The sequence below is a fragment of the Tursiops truncatus genome, chromosome 2 (assembly GCF_011762595.2).
Source record: "Tursiops truncatus isolate mTurTru1 chromosome 2, mTurTru1.mat.Y, whole genome shotgun sequence".
NCBI classification, from domain to species: Eukaryota; Metazoa; Chordata; class Mammalia; order Artiodactyla; family Delphinidae; genus Tursiops; species Tursiops truncatus.
The window spans coordinates 175,330,673-175,348,472 of record NC_047035.1 but is presented as its reverse complement, the minus strand read 5'-3'; the positions used below and the strand labels follow the sequence as shown (position 1 = coordinate 175,348,472).

At 43.8% G+C, this 17,800-nt stretch overlaps 1 protein-coding gene across 13 annotated transcripts in view; it reads left to right on the top strand.

Moving 5' to 3' along the window:
* Positions 1–11,224, top strand: part of WAC (WW domain containing adaptor with coiled-coil) — an 86,058-nt gene extending 74,834 nt beyond the window's left edge. For 7 of the 13 annotated variants that reach the window (XM_073801772.1, XM_073801771.1, XM_073801770.1 and 4 more), the window contains 5 exons: positions 92–240; positions 3,231–3,349; positions 4,947–5,148; positions 6,363–6,490; positions 8,065–11,224. In XM_073801772.1, coding sequence (XP_073657873.1) covers positions 92–240; positions 3,231–3,349; positions 4,947–5,148; positions 6,363–6,490; positions 8,065–8,134 — 668 coding nt within the window. In that variant the 3' untranslated portion in view covers positions 8,135–11,224. The remainder of the gene's footprint in view (positions 1–91; positions 241–3,230; positions 3,350–4,946; positions 5,149–6,362; positions 6,491–8,064) is intronic. The other 6 variants (XM_033852527.2, XM_033852525.2, XM_019933596.3 and 3 more) reach the window with 2 other exon arrangements.
* The last annotated feature ends 6,576 nt before the right edge of the window (positions 11,225–17,800 follow it).

Below are 17,800 nucleotides of genomic sequence, written 5' to 3'. Positions count from 1 at the left end.
GTTCTCTCTGGGGCTGTGGGGCGCGTGGAGAGACGTGCAGATCTCCTGCACATGCACTACAGCGGCTTTTGGTTTACTTCACCCTTCACAGCCCAGCCGTCTAATCAGTCTCCGATGTCTTTGACGTCTGACGCGTCATCCCCGAGATCCTATGTGTCTCCGAGAATAAGCACACCTCAGACGAACGCAGTCCCTGTCAAGCCTTTGGCTAGTACTCCTCCTGTTTCATCACAGCCCAAGGTATGTCGCCCTTGAGGGAAACTGGGAAAGACACCGCTTCTGGTTAAAGCAAGTTTCATAATGTTTTAGAATATTGGAGAAAAAGCTCTCTTTTGGGAATGAGGTAGTGGTGGGATGAATGACAGGTGAGTGAGAATAGGTTCAGGTTAGACTCTCAGTTGATGGCTTGGAGGAGGGAATTGCATCGTGCCACGTCTATACACTGGTTCTCTTCTCTTCATTGGCTTTGTGGATAAAGAAGGTATACTAATTGAGTCTTAATATTTGTAGAATTTTTAGACTGAGATATCAGAACATGTTTTCCAGTGATTTTCTCCATACTTTTTTTTTTTTTTAACATCTTTATGGGAGTGTAATTGCTTCACAGTGGTGTGTTAGTTTCTACTTTATAACAAAGTGAATCAGCTTTATGTACACATATATCCCCATATCCCCTCCCTCTTGCGTCTCCCTCCCACCCTCCCTATCCCACCCCTCTAGGGGGTCACAAAGCACCAAGCTGATCTCCCGGTGCTATGCAGCTGCTTCCCACTAGCTATCTATTTTACATTTGGTAGTGTGTATACGTCCATGCCACTCTCACTTCATCCCAGCTTACCCTTCCCCCTCGCCGTGTCCTCAAGTCCATTCTCTACGTCTGTGTCTTTATTCCTGTCCTGCCCCTAGGTTTTTCAGAACCATTTTTTTTTTTTTAGATTACGTATATATGCATTAGCATATGGTATTTGTCTTTCTCTTTCTGACTGACTTCACTCTGTATGACAGACTCTAGGTGCATCCATCTGTCTACAAATTATAGAAATGAGTCAGTTTCTGTGCTGAGAGCTTCATATATATTATATTAATTTTCACATTAGCTACTATTTGCTTCATTTAATAGAAAATGAAATCTTCCGTTAAGTTTGATGTTTGTGGTCAAGTCAGATTTTGAGACCTAGGCCTTTCTGAGCACAGAACCCATTTCATTAATACTAAGCTACACTGCCTGGTTTTCCCAGCGAAATCGCGTATGGCTGGCTCCTCAGAGCACGGTTAGAAAGTTGCTGGTTTCTATTCTTACTGGACTGTGAACAGGACCTTACCATGCTACTACCAATTTCATATTACATCCTTTGAGTCTTACGCACAAATTCATAAGCGGTTCCCAGTCACACTCATTCTTTGCTTTGTAGCATACCACCAGTAAAACTTGAGCTGTTTGGAAGTTGGAATGTACAGGTTTAATTTTTTTTTTTATTAACTCTTACTGGTAACTATAGGAGGAAATTCTTTTTAGTTGTAAAACAGTGGGCTGTTTGAAACTTTCATGCCAAAGAACTCTTTATTCAAATAAAATCATAAGGGCTTCCCTGGCAGCGCAGTGGTTGAGAGTCCGCCTGCCGATGCAGGGGACACGGCTTTGTGCCCGGTCCGGGAAGATCCCACATGCCGCGGAGCGGCTGGGCCCATGAGCCATGGCCGCTGAGCCTGCGCGTCCAGAGCCTGTGCTCCGCAGTGGGAGAGGCCACAACAGTGAGAGGCCCGCGTACCGCCAAAAAATAAAATCATAAGCAGAAGCTTGAAAATAAAAATGTATTGAAACAGCTTGAAATCGATGGTGGGCCGGCTCTCAGGTCTTCTATTCTATTGGCTCATCTTCCCTACATTCCCTACATCAGCCATTTGTCTGTGTGTGTTTTGGAGTCAGTCTAGATTAAGTTTTTAAATTTTGAGTTACAATTGTTAGTTTTTTGTGCAGTTCTTGTTTGCCTGTATTCTGATGGGAGAAGAATTAAAAGGTGAGTTTTAGCAAAAGAGACCTTATTCTTAGAGCTTACAGCTCATCTTGCGGTGGTGTTCTAGGAGTACGTGGCATGAGTGGCAGTGTTGGGTTTACTGTCGGTCCTAACATTGTCACTTCAAATCCTTTTAAGCAGGTGGCTCTGAGTTTTTGCATTAAAAACTTACAAGTTGTTTTTAAAAGTAAGTGGACATTTGATCTCACAAAAAAATTCTTTATAAAAGAACATACTCTTCTATATTCAGAAGTAGCAGTGCTAACCAGAGTTGTTTGGGGCGATATTAATTATCCCCCCCCCATAACAGCCTCTGCTGCTGAACGGTGTGACTTAATCACAGGTGCCTCCGTCTGCCTTCGTGCCTTAATTTCGGGCTTCCATTTTTGACTCCTTGTTTTCTCCCTGTCGTATCTGAATGTGAATCATACTAGGTTGGCCAAAGAGTTCGTTCGGGTTTTTCATAACATCTTACAGAAAAACCCAAATGAACTTTTTGGCCACCCTAATATATGTGTCCCCACTGTAGTCATGGACCTCTTGGTCTGCCTGTATAGGGTGACATCTCTTTGAAGCCCACTCCAGTTGAATTGTGTATGGGCCGTAGCTCATTCTCTGATAGACCGGTGTATACATTCTCTTCGTATGTGGTTGAAATTCGAGCAGCTGTATTTGTATGATGTGGTAACATATTTATTTTTATTGATACAGGAATAACAGTAAATCAAAAGAGGTATTATAGTGTACTGGAAAGAAAACTGGGCTCAAAATCAGGAGAACTAGTTTCTTATGCTGGTTTGCTAAGTAATTTTTTGGCCCAGGGCTGTTTTATGAAATTAGATCTAAGTCTCAGAACTTGACTTTCTTCTAACTACATGACCTTTGGAAACTCATTTGATTCTACTTCTTTAAACCTCTAGATTATATAAAGTGTTTAAGATTACTAACTAGACTTAGCGGAGTATGTGGATTTCGGCCCTAAACGACAGTAGTTTAACACAGTTGAATGTGGCTGTATCACTTACACTGATCTTACTAGGTAAGGACAGTTAGGACTACTCTTGTTACCTTAAAAATCACGGAATAGAAATAATTGGGAAGATAATAGAATAATAATAGAAATAATTTCATTGGTAGAACTTTTCGTTCTTATCTAGTTTTCATGCTTTTTGTCTCTGTGGCAAAGCCTTGTCTCACCAGAGTTTGACGTTTCAGGTTAGTACTCCGGTAGTTAAGCAAGGACCAGTTTCCCAATCAGCCACGCAACAGCCTGTGCCTGCTGACAAGCAGCAGGGCCATGAACCTGCCTCTCCTCGAAGTCTTCAGCGCTCACAGTAAGTTGGTGCGGCGTGTTGAGGCCACGTTGTTTTTTCCTTAATACGGCATATTGCCATACTGTTTGGATATTATTTTATATATATATGTGTAGTAGAACTTGATCTTGGAAGAATCCGTGAATAGCTTAACCATAGTTTTGTGGATTATAAAATTTACAAAGGCAAATCTTACTACAATAAGTAGATTGTCTCTAGTAATGAATCCTGGGTTAATTTGAAGAAAGTGGCTCTTTCTTTAGAATTTTACTTGGTGAACTGTGATGGGGGCGGGTAGTAATATGTGATACTTGCAGAGGGCACGTGATTTTATACTACTTCATTAGTTGGAAATGATACCATTTTTAACCTCCTGATAGCAGTTTTAGATTTGAATGTATTGATAAAGCCAAATATCTCACATGTAAAAGTTGGGCCAGTATTTTACAACTGGGTGTGTGTGTGTGTGTGTGTGTGTGTGTGTGTGTGTGTGTGTGTGTGTGTGTGTGTGTGTGTGTGTGTGTGTGTGTGTGTGTGTGTGTGTGTGTGTGTGTGTGTGTGTGTGTGTGTGTGTGTGTGTGTGTGTGTGTGTGTGTCCGTCCGTGCGCGTGTGTCTTTCCTAATAATAGCCTCAACTCTGACCCTGTACGGATTGCTTGTCAGATACAGAGCTGTATTGTGTTGTCGGTTTTCTTTGTTAATTAACTTTAAATGATTTTAATTTGATTGATTTCCCTATTTTTATTTCTTGTTATGAGGTGGCAACATAATTCAACTGTTGTTTTTATTGTTGTTTTCTAAACAAGCATTTCAGAGCATATACATCCACATGAGGGTTGTTCCCTTCAAAATGATCACTTTGGGAAGCTATCTACTGCAGCAGTGTTGCCATTGCTCAGAACATTTGGGGGAAATTCTTTTTTTAAATTGGCATTAGAGGCTGCAGTATAATTGTAAATATCCTCAGTGGTGAAAACGCTTCATCCTTTGGGAGACTTAGTTTTTGGAAATAACTGATGTGAAGCAGGTAGGAAATCAACTTGGGTGATTATTTATATCCCCGAATCCTAGCCCAAGCCATATAGTTTCAGAAGAAGATAAGCAACCTCAGAGTGTTGCTTTTTTTGGTTTTATTTTGCCACTAAACTCATTCATTGTTTTGCAATTAAAAGTTTTTTGCTTCACATTATCTCACCCTCTGATTCAGCACTTTATTCTGATATTAAACAGTCAGAGGCAGTGTGCTTTTTCCCCCTCCACATCTTCATGTACTTAAGATAGAATAATGTGCCTTATATCTGCAACTGTTCAAACGTGACCATTGCTTAGTTACATTCTCGTTAGTGTTTGTAGTATACAAAGTCAACAGGTTCTGCTGTCCAATTTGGGAGAGCACTGATAACTCTGACGTTAATGTTAAAGGGGCTCTTTTAACCCCCCAAAAGTGTATTAGGAATACACGATGTAAGTATACTTCGGATTTTAAGTTCTATTTATTTGATGTTACAATAATAAATTTTTGTTAGGAATTTGTGTACCTTTAAATTAATGAAAGGTATTGACAGACAGTGTCTAGGATACCCAGAGGCCACTTGTAAACGTACTACACATTCAACAGTGTTTTCTCTTCTAGTAGCCAGAGAAGTCCGTCACCTGGTCCAAATCATACTTCTAGTAGTAACGCGTCAAATGCAACAGCTGTGCCGCAGAATTCATCTGCCCGTCCTGCGTGCTCATTAACACCCACGCTAGCAGCGCACTTCAATGAAAGTCTCATCAGACATGTTCAAGGGTGGCCTGCAGATCATGCTGAGAAGCAGGTATGTCACGTGATCCAGCAGGTGTTTCACCTGCGGGTGACTGGCAGCTTAATTCTACCTGGAGAAAAGCCAGTCTGGACCAGTGGATTCAAGCTGTATTTAAAGCAACGAATTTCCAGTTAGATGGTCTGTGGTCCCTCTATAAAATGTTCCAGTTAGATGGTCTGTGGTCCCGCTATAAAATATTTGATGTGGATGTTTGTGAGGTAACTTTTTGTGCTTTCACATAAAATATTTTAATTATCAGTATAGCCCCCATTATCAGGTGCTCAGCATTTAGCTCTGTGCTAAGTGCTTTATGTTTGTTTTCTCCACTTTCTAAAACTACTAAGCAGTGCAGATAATGAGTTTTCCATTTTACTAATGAGGCCTTTAAGACCAAGTAGATTTATACTAGGGTCACGCAGTTACTGCAGTGTTATGACTCAGAGCCGTTGTGCTTTTTCTACTCAGCCGGCTACTCTGATAGTTTTAGAACCTGTTAGTGCAGTTGACCCTTGAACAACTCAGGGGCTGGGAGGCCAGCCCTCCACGTAGTCGAAAATCCGAGTATGGTTTATAGTCAGCCCTCCATATCCGGAGTCCGTCGTCCGCAGGTTCAGACAAGCGTGGATCGTGTAGTACCGTGGTGTTTATTGAAGAAAGTCCACGTGTAAGTGGACCTGCACAGTTCAGATCTGTTGCTCAAGGTTCAGCTGTCTGTCCCTCCAGACTAGCTACTGGAGTTAGGAAACACTTCTGCTTTGGGATGAGGGACCTTAGGACATTGCAGTCACTGCCGTTGGCTTTTCCCTTTTATCACATGACTAACCATCTGAAATGTTCTGTAAGTTCACGGAAATGCATTGTGTATCTCTTGATACAGGGATACAGTAGGCCCTTTTATCAGTGTTAATACCTGAACTTCACTTTGGCTGATCCAGCATCTTTATTTAACCACAAATCATGAGTCCTTCTGTCCCAGCACTGAACTACTGTGAGATGGGAAATACTATCCTCCCAAGGAAACCTGAAGGGGAAATCTTAAAATGGACACCTTCCACCATTAGAGACAGTTCTTTAAAAGAAACTTAGATTCATGAGCATTTTTGTGGATTTAAAGGAAAAGATTTATTTTGTAATCTTGGTATAAAGTTAAACTCAAATTTAATGTTTTATTTTTTGTATGTGAATATGACTTACATTTCATGAGATTTTCATTTCTTTAATTATAGGCATCGAGATTGCGAGAGGAAGCCCATAACATGGGAAGCGTTCATATGTCGGAAATCTGTACTGAATTAAAAAATTTAAGATCTTTAGTCCGAGTATGTGAAATTCAAGCAACTTTGCGAGAGCAAAGGTAAGCCTTTCACTGAAATGAATTTTTTTCTGTTTTTTTTAGGTAATGCTAAAAATTATATATCTTAAAATAATTAGATCTTAAATTGGACTAAAGAACGTAAGTCGAATTTCATTTCTGAAATTTAAAGTTCTTTGATATATCACATTCCATGATACTGTAAACTGTGTTTTCATAATTTAATAGTATTCCTGGCGAATGGTAGTGGCATCTAGATTTTATTTCTCTTAACCCATGGTAAATGCTTCATTATTGGACTTTTTCTCTTGCGTTATGACAGTATACGGTACCAGTAATGTTTCATTTGAAAAGCGGGGTGTTGACAGCAGCGAGTTACCAGGAGCCCCCTGTTCGACTGAGGGCAGCGCTCTCTTGCTGAGGGTACATACTTCAGTTGAAATTCAAATCGCTGTTGACATTGTCCTCGCAGCATCGATAGATCCCTTGGCAATTACATTAAGAATTTAGTTGTCCAGGAAGTTTAATGATATATATCTGCTTTCTTTAATTGTTTTCACTTAAACTCTGTCTCATATTTCTTAATCTAGTATCTTACTCAAGTAGGATTTCTATATCGTGTTAAATAGTACAGATATTTTTTTTAATGCCTATTACAAAATCGAGGACTTAACTTTCATTGGCTTTACTTCCTGTCTATATTGAGTGACTGGGTCAATAAGTAGAGTTAATCTTGTCATGAAATCACAAAAATTTAATAAATGCCAAGTTGGGATTTATAGTAAACTTGGAAAAGTGAGTTTTTATCTAACCTTTCAACTACTGAAATGTCTGGAGGTACTTGTTGAATATCAGTTGGGAATTTTCTACTCTAGGATTGCTCTGAAAGTAGTTCTGACGTACATAAAACTTAACTTTATTTTGGCTTGCTAGGCAGGCGATACTCGTTAGAGCAGCTTACTGAAGCAGTCAGGTATCGTATCAGTCACGTGTCATGTATCATGTTTGACTGTACACAGATACCATGCTATATCAAAGCAGTAATCGTCATAGTTCACAGAAGAAAGGGGTCAGAGAGGAACAGTGTTAACAAAGTTCATGGAAATCGAGTCAGCTGTGGAATTTGTGTTTTAGTTTTTGTTTTAGATATGCATGTCAGTTGGACTTTGCTCCATTTTTATGAACCTACATTTATGTTGAGAATTGTTCTTCAGAAACGATTAGCCTCTTGCCGCTCGTTAATTCTAGGCTTACTATATTGTGGTCCAGAAAACATGCAGTGTAAGTTTATCTCATGTTATCTGCTGCCTTTTGTGTCTGGTGATGATACAGTGAACAGTTACCTTTTAAGTCAGTCATTATATTCAAACTAATTATTGAGAACGGGTTTTAGAAAACTAGGAAACCTTCTAACTTTTGTCATCCTGATACTTTAATATATGTAATGTTTTCAAATGGTGATTTTGTCCTAACTAGACTAACCAGTTTTAAATTACTTCATCTTAACTAGTAGTTACTCATTTTCTTTGTAAAGCTATCTTTATAGTTGAAAGCCTGGTTTTTCTGTAGCGTTTATAGTGACCACGTGGGTTCTAACGCCCTCTCTTATTTTTCAGGATACTATTTTTGAGACAACAAATTAAGGAACTCGAAAAGCTAAAAAATCAGAATTCCTTCATGGTGTGAAGATGTGAATAATTGCACATGGTGTTGAGAACAGGACTGTAAATCTGTTGCCCAGTCTTAACACTTTTGAGCTGCATTTAAGTAGACTTTGGACCGTTAAGCTGGGCAAAGGAGATGACAAGGGGTGGGGGTCTGTGAGATTCAGTTCAGGGGAAAGATACAAGATGGATTTGTAAAACCCTTGAAATGTAGATTTCTTGTAGATGTATTCTTCACATTGTAAATATGTTTTGTAGAGTGAAGCCATGGGAAGCCATGTGTAACAGAGCTTAGACATCCAAAACTAATCAGTGCTGAGGTGGCTGAATACCTAGCCTTTTACATGTAAACCTGTCTGCAAAATTAGCTTTTTTAAAGAAAAATTTGGGGGGTTAATTTATCATTCAGAAATCTTGCATTTTCAAAAGATTCCGTGCAAGCGCCAGGCGATCTGTGTCTGAGGATACAATTTTGAACCATATGGGCAGAGTACAAAATACCATGAAGCAGCGGTTTCCACACTTGCCCCTGATCAAGAGCAGTGCTTCGCCGTTTGTTTTGCAGAGAAATGTTTTCATTTCCCGTGTGCTCCATCTCCCTCTGGAATCCTTCACCTGATTTTATCCACTTTTTAAGGCTCCTCTTCCTCTCCTTTCTTAAGGCACTGTTGCCATGGCACTTTTCTGTACCCTTTGCATTCCTGTGTACAGTAGCGTAAAACTGCAGTGATTGAGCATAACCCACTTGTTTGTGTAAATTATTAAATCCATTTGCACCCTGTAAGAATGGACTTAAAAGTACTGCTGGGCATGTGTGCTGAAAGTACATTGATGGCTCAAATATAAGGAAATGGCCCAATGAACATGGTCGTGGGGGAAGAGGAAACAGCTAGTCAGATGTGAATTGTATCTGTTATAATAAACATGTTAAAACAAACACAAATTGTTATTTTTCTTTACCTTCGGTCAATGCATATTAGAATTTGAACTACCTGGGGATTCTTTGTCAGAACTATTCTTGTTGAACATTTATACTTAATTGAAGTAATTCCTTAAGGGAGGTTTTGTTTAAAGCGATTAACAGGAAATTGTGTATAAGAATATTTAATGAAATATGAAATTCAACAAGAATGATGAAGTCACTTCCCAAGTGGTTGTCATTTGTTAAACCCTGGTTTACCTGTCTTGCTGTTGATGCCGTTTCATTTGGAGGGTGTCTGTGCTGTAGCTCACTGTTCCGGTCTGGTGCTGACTGCTGTTCTCAGCATCACAACACGCTACATTTGTGTAATCAGAGCTTCCTGCTGTTACCTGGGAATGGCGGGAAGGCTCAGCTTTGTATATTGTTTCCTAAAGTATATTAAAATAAAAAAAGAAACTATTGCTACTATAAAATTACCTTGGCTTTTTTTTTTCTTTGCTAAAATATTGGTCACATGGCCTTAGCAAGACACTGCCAGTATTAAATCAGATCACAAGGGTTTCTTTATGCTGAAAATCCTCCTAATTTCAAAATCTTAACTTACCCAATTTAGAGGCCTTTTTTTCCTCTTGGGCAGATGTGTTCACGTGCTCTCAGAACCGCCAGCACCAAGGGCTTCTTTTGTGATGTTAGCCTTTGTCACTGCATTCTGGGATGCCGCAATTCCACGTTGCTCCTGCGCTTTAAGCATATTTAAAGCATGGAAGGTAATGCTCGGCGTTCTCAGTAAATTTCAGAGTGGTAAACTCTAAGCAATAGTATGGATGATACTTTCTAAAATACAAAAACGTTCCAGTGTAATTAAGAATTAAAGTCATACTGGAAACTGATTTTTTTTTTTATTGTAACTTGAGGATACTTTTAAAATGTAAGAAAAAACAAATGTTATCAATTATATCGCCATAAAGTGTTAATACCTGTGAGATTGTTGATTTGCTGGACTTGATAAGTGCATGTAAATGAAACTCGGGAGAACTATGTTAAGTTAGAACCCTTACTGACGTAGGCCTGTACCTTTTCTGGAGAGATGATGTAGTAGGCAGATGTTTCCCAGTCAGATGGCAACTTGTGATTTAAGCTAACTTTGAACTTGATTTGCCAATTGTCTTTTGATCTATGTCGCCTTATTGTTTTGACTTTTAAAAATGTTTATATCCCTAAAGGAACTGCTCACATACACATATGTGATGCCTAATTTGAAATTTTCCCAGTGAATTTTTAAACAGAATTAAAAATTTTGTGGAAATATTTTTATAATATTTGATTCACTTATTCTGTAGTGAATTACTTTAAATACTGCACTTTAATACACACATGGTGTCCAGCTACTAACCTTCTTGAGGTAACCAGGGAATATTTATTAAAATAGGCATAGTATCCCAGAATATTCTCTATCTAGTTGTCCTGTTGCCATGGCTTTGAGCATGTATCTCATTTTGGTGGACACCTTGGTTCAGATAGTTTGCGAATAGAAATACAAATAGCCCCTGGGAAACCTCAGGGTTTTTATTTTTCTGTTTTAAAAGGGACATGAGTGGTGTTACATTCAAACCTTAAAAACTGATGTTGTAATAAAATGTATTTTGTGAAGGTGGGTCTGTTAGAGTCTTATCCCCAGGAGCCAGCCTCCCTACCTTTTCCCCTTTGTTTTCTGTTTAACTAGTTTGACTAACTTTTCATTTTAAAACTTGGGCTATATCTCCGGATTTTAAGCACACTGAAAACTCTGTCAGCCCTTTTTAAAGACATTGTGCTGCTTTTAATAGCCCAAATGAGTGGTTTTATCTTCCAGATTTTATGTATCTGCTTCACAGTTGTAAAATCTTGGAAAGGAGGTGCTTAAAAGTTTTCAAAGAATTAATTGTGAACCCATTTCAGAAACAATCTATTGTTGTCTTTAAACACAACCTTAACTTTGAGGGATTATTTCAACGGGGGGAGGGGGCAGGGCGTGAAGTAATTCACTGCAAACCAGAACTATTGTAGTTCAGGACTTAAAGCTACTGTGTTTAGATGTGGGGTTTGAATATACGGATTTCTTTTCAATACCTGTAAATACGGCTATATTCTTGTATTTGTACTGGAGTGTACAAAATGACACTGAAAAGTAATAAATATGTTTTGACTACATTGTGCAGTTATTTCAGAACAGTCTGTTTTGAAAGAGTGCATAATTTTATGCGTTTGAAGAAGGAAACTTAAGATAGCAGGTTGCTACAGCATTTTTAGGGAGTGGTGTTCCCGTCGTGTTTCATATCATGTCGTAACTGCACTGTTCGAGTGAGAAACTTGGCGTTGGGATTCTTTAGATGCCGTTATGACCTGCTGTACCCTTTGCCCCCGATGCCGAGCTGTGGGAGTGCCCCAAAAGTGCATCCTGCCGAGGTGAGCGCGTCCAGGCCCTTGGCTTTAAGAATCCCACTCTTAGGTCGGTTTCACCCAGGTTATCTGCAGCCCTGGTCTCTTCCTTGAGCTCCCCACAAGTTAGTTTAACACTTGCCTTACCACGCATGGCAAATTCTCTTAAGAAAAAGAGGAGCTCTTGCACTTAAGAATTTATCCTCCCCTGTTCCCCGTCTTCAGGGGCCGACACCGCGGTTCCCCCAGTTGCTCAAGACCCAGACGTTTTTGTTCTCGCACGTGCTCTGCCTTCACGATGTGCTTTGGGCCTGAGAGCCCCTGCCCACGTTTGCCCCTCCAGCCCAGCCCTCGGTCCTCTTGAAGGCCTCCTGCCTTCCTGTCCGCGCGCACGCACGTGCACAGCCTGCTCTCCGTGTTGTCACGCTCAGAACAAAACCCAGAGCTCCCCGGTGGCTTTTGTGTTCAAGCCCCGAACGTCAGCGCTGTCTCATGTCTGGTTCCTCCCTTGCTTGCTGCAGTCAGTCCCCCAGGGTCCTCCGTTCTCTTGCCTGGAAAGCCCTGTTCCCAGAGGCCTGCACAGCTATAGCTGGCCGCCCATTCAGTCTCTTCCCAGAGGCCTTCCCCGACCTCCCATCCAGATCAGAGCACCGCTCTCTACACCTGCATGCTGGTATTCTTCAGAAGATAGTTACTGAATGAATGATGAGTGTTAAAGGGCTATGGACAGAATCAATTTAAGAGGATTGATTGGCAAAGATTACGGAGCTTTTCCTTCAAGTTGTAATTTTGGTCCTCTCACCTGGGGAGATAGGAACGGAACAGCAGCTAGTTTTGTATGTTTTCCTTTTAAGAAATGACAGTTGGTTACCAAAACCGAACTCCAAACCCATTTTAGTTGCTAGCATTGTAAAATGTGTGCTCTCTCGCTCTCTCTCTCTCTCTCAGGCAAGGTTAGTCAGTTGGAACACATTTTAAGATTCAATAAGCCACTGAGAAGCAAGATGCTACTTCTGATGGGAGAAGCCCGGGTGTGGCCGGGTGAGGGGGTTGGAGACTGGGTCCAGCATCACAGGGGGGAAGGTTTGCTAGGCCCATGTCTTCGGTTCAGATGATGCCTTGACATCCAACCAGATGCTTCTTTCAGGACGGGTGTTTTAGGCAGAAAACACGTGCTTCGCTCTGAGATGTGTCACTGGTGGAGGAGCGCCTTTATTACACACGTCCACCCTAGAGGAGAACAGCTGGGGTGGGAGAATTCCCTGCTTTTGCGACTGGGTGCACCGCATCAACAGGTGTCTCTCTCTTTTTTTCGTGTGCCTACTGTTTAATTGCCCAGTTTGACCAGCCTGTGTGGGTGTGTTGTGGCCTCACGTTTTCTCATCCTGTTGAGGTAGTCCCAGGGTTATTACCTCGGATGAAAAAGGCAGACTGCAAGGACAATGATGTTTGTTTCTTTACTGTATTGTGTATTCCCATCACCTAGAAAAGTCAGCACCTAGTGCATGCTCAAATATTTTTGCATGAATGAGTGAAGTAAACATTTTAGCTATGTGCTTTGTAGGATTGGTCAAATTTGTATTTAATATTTAAATGTAATACATTCAAACATTTTTATTAAAATTCATGATTAAAGAGGAGAGCTTGAACGGAGTCATTGTGAAATATCAACAGGCCACTTCCTTAAATTTCACTTTTTTTTTTCCATTCTGATACCTTGACATTTTATCATCTTTTTGAGCCGAAACTGTTAAAAGTGATAAGCAGAAGATAGTTCCATGGTTGGAGAAGCTCTGATTTTTAAAATGCCAATGCAGAATCTCAGGCTCCATCTCTACCTGTTTGACAAGCACAAGGGTTGCAAAGATATTATGTAAAACACTGATGATGGAATTACAGCGTAAGATAGCTGATGAAATATCCCCCAACGCTTAACAAAACAATAGCATTTGAAGAGCCAAAATATTCCTCCACAAACCTCAACACAATGAAAAGAGTGCAAACCTGTCCTATAATCTGTGAAAGGTGACAGCTGGTTAGAGAAAAGCGGATAGAAAATTTTGGTGGAGTTTAGCACGTCCAGTCACCCCTGACTTAGGGCCCAGCCAGAAGGTAGAAGTCACCCTGGGTATTTCCAAAGGAGGGAAATTGAAGCTGGCGGGGGGTAAACCAAGGCAGGCCTGACTGGAGGGAACAGCGGGGCAGCGAGCGACCTGGAGGGCAGACAGAGGGGCAGCCCTGCCCGGGGAGCCGGGTCCAAGGCAAAGGCGAGCCCACTGAGGAAGATGCCAGCTGCGCAGAGAGGGAGAAGGCCCACCTCCCCACCTCTGCTTCGGCCCACTTCGGCAGAGCTTACCCAGAAGCAGGACGGCAAGAGAGCCCGGCACATGCTCTGCAGCCCTGAGACGGGAAGAAACGGGAGGAAAACGGACCTGAGCGAGCAAGCAGATAACCGGCTCGAGCAGAACAAGGGACGAGAGAAAGTGCCGGTTTCAGCAACGCTTCCAGGCAGGACGTGATGCAGCACCGTCTGCGAAGTTCTAACAGATGTCTGAGAAACTGTATTGTGACCCAGATGTTACAGTTAGGAAGTTGTTCAAATATAAAGACAGCAGACACTCCCAAACATAAAAGGGTCAGAGACCTTGAAGAAAGCAAAACTGACAAAATCTAACCAAGAGATGAAGGGAGAAGGTAGTGAAGCACCATTGGCGACGTGGAAGCAACCTAGCCCTGCGACCCCGGAAGACGGGGCTCGAGGCTCGTGATGTAGGAAAGCGCGGCAACGTTGGGATAAGGAAATGGGAGGAGATTCAGGTGCAGTCATTGGCTTCTCAGCAGGGAGAAGACAGGAGCTGATCAATAGAAAGATCTCTGTATGGGCAGGTCAAGCGCTTGCTCCAGCCAGGGCAAAACAATCATCATCTGAAAACATAAATGCACAGAAAGTTCAGCATTCAATACAAAATACCTAATACAGAAATAGCTGCTGTGGAGAAAACAAAACACGGCAATAAATTAGAGACCCACAAGGGAGGGAGCCTGGAAAGGCCTCGCCTAAGACGTGACCTTGGGGCTGAGCCCCGAGGAGGGAGCAGAGGCAGCATGTCAAGCTCCACGTCACGCGAGGCTCAGCGGCGCGGCACGGGACGCTGTCCCGGACAACCGCGTGAACAGATACACGCTCTTATCACCTCTGTTACTTCCAATACTCTTCGGGAAACACCACTGTGGTTTTCAGTGGTGCGAGGAAGCCAAGCTCAAGGGCGCTGGCTGTGCAACTGTGCGCGTGTAATTCCCAATTTTGTGTTTAATGACTGCACGTTGGCAGCTCGAAATTGGCCACGGTGGTAATATGGACACCATGGAAATGGACTAACCCTCAAACCAGGCTTTACCCCACCCCCCGGGCCTGTTGTTAAGTATTCACCAGCACACTTCTGCATATCTGACTAGCATTATCGCCCTACCAAATCTCTAGTTAATAAAAACGTGGACAAGTCCCCAGGCCAGTCTCCCCTGCCCCGGGCGCGACTAGAAGGAAAGGCAGTGGGCAGGCCGCTGGGCCAGACCCTCTCTCGGCCAGGACCGGCCCCCTGCGCCCTGTCAGTTAGCACTTTCACGGGCTCCGTCCATGACCTCAGTTAGGGAACCGTGCGCCGCAGGCCTGGAGGGAAAGGATGGGGATCCAGGCATGAAGCTCGCTTGCAAAGGGCCTTCTCCCTGCCTGTGTCCCCCCTCGACGGTGCTTCCAATTATATGAAGAAGTGGCACACTTTTTTAACGCTTTACTTCAGCTCGGGGTTTGTCCACAGCAAGAGTGTTTGGGTGACGGGTGCGGTTAACTTACCTCTGGCTCACGTGGTCCCGTCGGGAGCCTGCAGGGTTCTCCTCTCCCAAACACGCTGTGTCCTCTGCCCCAAACCCCACCGGAGAAGGGCCAGCCTACCCTTCGGGGCCCTTCCCCGAGTCCCTTCAACTATTGTCACTTGCCATTTTGTTTCTGACTCCTCTCCTGCTTTGGTGTAGAAATAGAAAAGGAATGTCAGCTGATCAAGAACGGAAAGTGAGCATCTACAAGGAAAACTGTCCAGGATTGAGAGGGGATGGAGCGGCGCCTGTGTACCAACCGGGAGAGAGAGAAACTGAGCTCAAGAGACAGTCAAGTCTGAGACCTCCCTGGTGGCCCAGTGGTAAAGAATCCGCCTTCCAGTGCAGGGGAAGCGGGTTCAATCCCCGGTCAGGGAACTAGGATCCCACATGCCGCGGGTCAACTAAGCCCGCGCGCCACAACTACTGAGCTCACGCGCCTCAACTACTGAGCTCACGCGCCTCAACTAGAGAGCCTGCGTGCGGCAAACTACAGAGCCCACGCGCCACAACTAGAGGAGAGAAAACTGGCACGTCACAGCTGGAGAGAAGCCCGTGTGCCTCCACGAAGACCCTGAGCGCTGCAACTGAGACCCAGCGCAGCCAAATATAAATAAATAATAAATCTTAAAAAAAAAGACGAGCCAACTCAAGCCAGCGCCTGTGCTGCAGGCCAGCGGGAGACCCTCTCCCTGCAACCTCTCTGCTTCCAGTCAGTCAGTCATGTCCATCATCTTCTGTCTAATGCCGTGCAGGGTTGACCATGTTTTGTTTGGTTGGCTCCACCGAGCTTATCAAGCAGGCAAAGCCACTGATCTCTAAGAAGGTGCGAGGCTGCCCTTGAGGCTGTTGGCTGGAATCCAGTCCCCCAGGGTCCGATTTGCCCATAAGCAGCACACAGGCCCCGAGGAGCCCCACGCAAGGGCACACACGGTCCCCATTCCCGAATCTGGATACTGACATTGGGAACATGCTTGGCCTCTCTCCTCGCCTGTCCCAGTGACGCTTGTGACTTTTTATTTTGCAAAATGTCAGACATATGAGGCGTGAAGAGAACTGGCCAACGGACACCTGTGTGCTACCATCCGGAATCGGTCACATTGTCATAGCCCCGTTCCCTCCCTTCCCCCCAGACCATCTGGAAGTCAGTTGTAGACATTGTAGCACTTACCCTCCACACTCCAGCGTGACTCTCCCACAGGTAAGGATAGCACCTCACATAACCAGTAACACTATCACAAGAACAGATACCATTTGGTGGGGTTTGGGAGTTAAGGAAAATTAGAGAAACATCCATATGGAGGTCAAATCAGGGCTGCTTCGGCTTTCCACTGTGTAACTTGGCTTTTGGAGTCGTTCTCTACAAGCATACCTGAAAGTTTTACAATAAGCATCTTCTTTTGCAGTCAGGAAAAAAACAAAGGGTTTGAAGCGGCATCAGGACCCGCAGATCTCAGCACGGGGCGGGCTGGGCCGTCCCGCTGGTGACACTAGGTGGCGGTGTTGGGCTGCTTTCAGGAAGGAAGGTCCCCCCGACACTTTAGGGCTGGGGCGGGAGAGGAGGACGGGGACGCTTTCAGAGAAGCTGCTAGAACTGCAAGCAGACCCTGAAGAGACAGGAAGGGGGAAATGACGGAGAACTATTTTAATGAACACACTTCTTTTGCGGGGATATTGAGTCAGCGCCGTCTCCGAGTCTGACCCACTGAAGTCAAGTCCAGGCTCCGCCATAGACTCAAGGAGGCTCTCGTTGCTGAGCGTGTGTAGGACCTGCTGCGCGGGACAGACGTGGCGACGCTGGGAAAGTCCTTAGCGCGCGCCCGACACAAAGCCCGAGCCGCGCCCTGCGGCCGTGGTCATTCATTGCCCCCCAACATCGAGTCCCTGTTGGTTTTATCCTCCTGAAAACCTCGCTGCCTCTGCTCTGGCCCACCTGTTTTCCAGAGCCCCCTGTGTGTCGGGCGGACAGTGGACTCCGCTTCAGGTTAGGGAGGTGGACAGCAGCCTCGTGTTCCGAGCAGGACTGCACATCCTCATGAGGTTTAGTCGTTATAGATTTGTGGCTTCTCTCCCGCCACTTGAGGAGCAAACCCCACAAAGGCAGGGCCTGTATGTGTCTCGTTTGTTTCCGGCAGCGTCCCCAGCGCCTAGAATAGAATAGGGCCTGGCACGTAAGTGCTTAATAAAGGTCTGTTGAATGAGTAAACCCCCTACCCCTTACCTGGAGGCAATCACACCCTCTGCTAAGTTCTCTCCCCCTTCATCCGAACTCTCACCGTCGCGTCGGACCTGTTGGTTCTGGAGCTGTCGGGATGGTAAGCAGTGCCCACGAGAGTAGCTCAGGTTTGCATCCGATGAGATGCCTGCCTTGGGCACAGCAGTTCCTTGGTTGTTTTTGGCTGTTTCTTTGGCTGTAGGTTTACTGTTTGGTGTTTAAATCATGGAGTTTTCAGAGCTGGAAAACATCCTCGAGGGCAG